Source organism: Gossypium hirsutum, chromosome D02, assembly GCF_007990345.1.
Source record: "Gossypium hirsutum isolate 1008001.06 chromosome D02, Gossypium_hirsutum_v2.1, whole genome shotgun sequence".
Lineage (NCBI taxonomy): Eukaryota > Viridiplantae > Streptophyta > Magnoliopsida > Malvales > Malvaceae > Gossypium > Gossypium hirsutum.
The window spans coordinates 27,040,335-27,044,583 of NC_053438.1; the positions used below are offsets into that span (position 1 = coordinate 27,040,335).

The following is a 4,249-nucleotide window of genomic DNA, read 5'->3' on the forward strand; positions in this document are numbered from 1 at the left end:
ACGTGAAAACCACGAATTTAAAATATATAAATGTTTATAAAAATAACATACAACAAACAATAAAACTATGGTTTACAACTAATTAATCACAAGAACACCTGAAATTAAAACAATACATTAGATTAATAATACTAAATGCACTACAATTATTTATTATGATGTCATCAATTGCGAGTTAGTGTCGAGTTGACTTGTGACAACATTATTAATATATACAACTGATGAAGATAATAAATTGTACATATTAAAATAAACATGTATGAAATATATCAAAATGAGGCCTCAGTTGAGTGGTAAATTTAAGGGTTTATTAATCTAATTAGCATGGATTTAAATTCCATCATATGTATTTTTATTAATTTTTGTTAAAATAAAAAGACTAAAATACTCTCGAATAGTATAAGTTGTTTTAGTTAGAAAATAACATTTCTATCATTTTCCTAATCGAGCTAGTGACTCTGTTGAAGGTAACACTAACTTAGTAAAATAATTAATAAATAGTATAGAGATATATTAGATTAGATTTGTTGTGGAGATGTAACAAAAATAATATTCATATAAAATAAGATTGTTGAAATTAGATTTAACTAGCGGGTTAAACCGAATAAATTTAAAATTGACGGATACAATAATCCAGAGCGAGAAAAAGAATTAGTTAACCAATAAATTGATGGTACTAAGTTAAAAGATCAGTTAAATTATTGAAGCAAATTTTTTGATTTTTTAATAACTTTTTTGCTAGTATAATTTTTATAAAAATTTAATAATTTATTTATTTGAAATCGGAATGGTGTTATTTAACTGAAAACCAAATGCATGATTTCCCTCCACTCCTTTCCTCTCCTCTTTGAGTATCTTCAAATTTCATCATGCAAGCTTGAATTCAAGTCCAAGCATTATAGAGTTTGACCAATATGCAGTGTTACTACCGGAGAAATGTACCTGAAAAACCTCTCTTTAGTCTGTAAACTGTGTCGACTCATTATTACACCTCTCAAATGTTTTCATACCAACTCCCATCACATTCCAGCATTCCAACTTCCCCCATTCTTGCAATCTTCTTCTATTGCTTTAAATCTTCATCAAGGCAAACAGGTTCACGCCCAGCTCATCCTCAATGGAATCACTACTGCCAATCCTCTCCTTTTGGCTATGTATCTTCGTGTTGGTAGCTTTACAGATGCCAAGAACCTATTTTATCGGATGGATTTAGGGTGTATAAAGCGTTGGAATTTGATGATTAGAGGATTAGTTAAAATGGGTAGCTTTCATTTTGCCTTAATGTTTTATTTTAAGTTGCTGGGTTGTGGGGTTTCTCCTGATAATTTTACTTTCCCTTCTGTAGTCAAGGCTTGTAGTGCTTTAAATAATGTAAGATGTGGTACCTTGATTCATGAGTTAATTATGTTAATGGGTTTTGAAGTTAATGTTTTTGTCGGCAGTTCTTTGATCAACTTGTATGTAGAGAACGGGTATACTAGTCTCGCTCGTAATTTGTTTGATAAATTGCCAGTGAGGGATTGTGTTTTGTGGAATGTGATGCTTAATGGGTATGTTAAATTGGCGGAATTAGATAAAGCTATAGAGATTTTTGAGGAAATGAGGAAAGGCGACACAAAGCCAAATGAGGTGACATTTGCTGCTATTTTGTCTGTTTGTGGTTCGGATGGAATGGTGAATTTTGGTACTCAGCTTCATGGCCTCGTTGTTAGCTGCGGCTTGGACTCGAATTCTGTGGTGGCAAACACGCTTCTGTCCATGTATTCAAAATGTGGTTGGTTGTCCGATGGTCGTAAATTGTTTGATATGATACCTCAGGCTGATTTAGTGTCTTGGAATGGAATGATTTCGGGCTATGTTCAAAATGGTTTTATGGAAGATGCTTTATGTTTGTTTAGTGAGATGATATCTTCTGGTGTAAAACCTGATTCAATCACCCTCTCAAGTTTTCTTCCAGCTGTTACCGGGTTGGGAAGTTTAAGAAAAGGTAGAGAAATTCATGGTTATATATTAAGGCATGGAATCCCGTTGGATGTTTTCTTAAAAAGTGCACTTCTTGATGTATACTTGAAATGTAGGGCTGTGGACACGGCACGGAACATTTATAACCAAAGCACCAAGTTTGATATTGTCATGTGCACAGCTATGATTTCAGGGTACGTGCTTAATGGGTTGAGTAATGATGCTTTAGAGATTTTCAGGTGGCTACTTAAAGAGAAAATTAGGCCGAATGCTGTAACACTGGCAAGTGTTCTACCTGCTTGTACAGATTTAGCTGCAATACAAATGGGGAAGGAATTGCATGCTAGCGTCATAAAAAATGGGCTTGCTGATAGATGTCATGTGGGAAGTGCTGTCATAGACATGTATGCAAAGTGTGGAAGACTGGATCTTGCTCATTGTGTTTTCAGAAGGTTGACTGAAAGAGATTCTATTTGTTGGAACTCAATGATCACTAGCTGTTCCCAAAATGGGAAACCAGAGGAGGCCATTAATCTCTTCCGTCAGATGGGGAGGACTGGAACCAAGTATGACTGTGTGAGCATATCAGCTGCTCTTTCTGCTAGTGCCAATCTACCAGCACTGCATTTTGGGAAAGAGATCCATGGGTTTATGATTAAAAGTTCACTCTTCTCTGATCTATTCGCTGAGAGTGCACTCATTGATATGTATGCAAAATGTGGAAACTTGGATCTTGCTCAGCATGTATTTGACATGATGGAATTGAAAAATGAAGTTTCATGGAATAGTATCATTGCCGCATATGGAAACCATGGCCACCTTAAAGATTGTCTTGCCCTGTTCGACAAAATGTTGAAGAATAAAATTCAGCCTGATCATGTTACTTTTCTAGCTATAATATCTGCTTGTGGTCATGCTGGTAAAGTTAATGATGGAGTTCATCACCTCAAGAGCATGGTTGAGGAATATGGAATCCCACCTCGGATGGAACATTATGCATGTATGGTAGATTTGCTTGGACGTGCTGGTCGCTTGGATGAGGCTTTTAAAGCAATACAGAGCATGCCATTTTCTCCGGACGCTGGTGTTTGGGGTACATTGCTTGGAGCCTGTCGAAACCAAGGAAATGTTGAGCTTGCTGAAGTGGCTTCAAGACATCTTTTTTATTTGGACCCTCAAAATTCTGGTTACTATGTACTGCTGTCGAATTTACTTGCTGATGCTGGACACTGGAGGAGTGTGCTTAAGGTGCGGAGTTTGATGAAGGAAAGAGGAGTTCAAAAAGTACCTGGGTACAGTTGGATAGAGGTCAACAACACGACCCATATGTTTGTTGCTGCAGATGGAAGTCATCCACAGTCCAAGCATATTTATTCATTGTTGAAGACTCTTCTTCTAGAGCTAAAAAGGGAAGGATATGTTCCTCAGCTTTATCTTCGAATGAACCCAAAGGAGAGAGTGTCATGACTGCCACTTCCACCTTCTTGCAGACAACTACATCACGGATAAAATTCTAGCCCGGTAACCATGGGATTCAACAGTGCATTGGGAATGTAAGGTTTTTGAGATATGCTTGCATAGCTTTGGATTTCGATTTTGAAGGACATATCTTGCCAAAATGAATGTGAGGTAATTTAAATCATCTTGGCATTAAGAATTTGTACTTGGTGGGGGGACATTATTTATAAACTTAACATGTTAAGCTTGCACCAATATAATATAATATAATATAATATAATATAATATAATATTTATTTAACTATTTGTGACTAGGTATGTAATAAATGTTCAAGTTGATTTGTGTTGGAGCAAATAAAATTTTATTTTATTTTTGGTATTAAGATTATCAAAATGTAAAACATGCTAAATAATATGTTACATTATTTTGCTTGGTTTATTTATTTGGAATGTAAAATTTTGGTCATTAATTGTTACAAAATTTACTTTTTTTAACAAATTAATTTATTTAATATTTTTTAGTCTCAATTATCATTAAATTATAATAATTTTTTATTGCAATTTATAGATCAACTTTTTTTTTACCTGTGCATCATTCATATAAATTTAATTTATTAGTTGTTTTATTGTTAAATACTTACTAAAATTTACATTGCAACAAATCATATATTAATGTAATAGTAGTTTGTTTATGTAACACCCTTTACTCAGTTCGGTTGTTGAACCCGAGAAATAGAATCTACAGACAAATACGAAACATCTACATACAAATTATAGTTCAAAATTTCAATTCAATATCATTTTACCATATATGATCAAGTATAACATG

At 34.1% G+C, this 4,249-nt stretch overlaps 1 protein-coding gene across 1 annotated transcript; it reads left to right on the plus strand.

The window, feature by feature from the left end:
• Nucleotides 1-716: 716 nt before the first annotated feature.
• LOC107910649 (pentatricopeptide repeat-containing protein At4g21300) lies at nucleotides 717-3,780 on the plus strand. Its single transcript, XM_016838587.2, has one exon. It carries the CDS (start codon nucleotides 937-939, stop codon nucleotides 3,427-3,429), a length of 2,493 nt encoding a protein of 830 aa, XP_016694076.1. The 5' UTR covers nucleotides 717-936; the 3' UTR covers nucleotides 3,430-3,780.
• The last annotated feature ends 469 nt before the right edge of the window (nucleotides 3,781-4,249 follow it).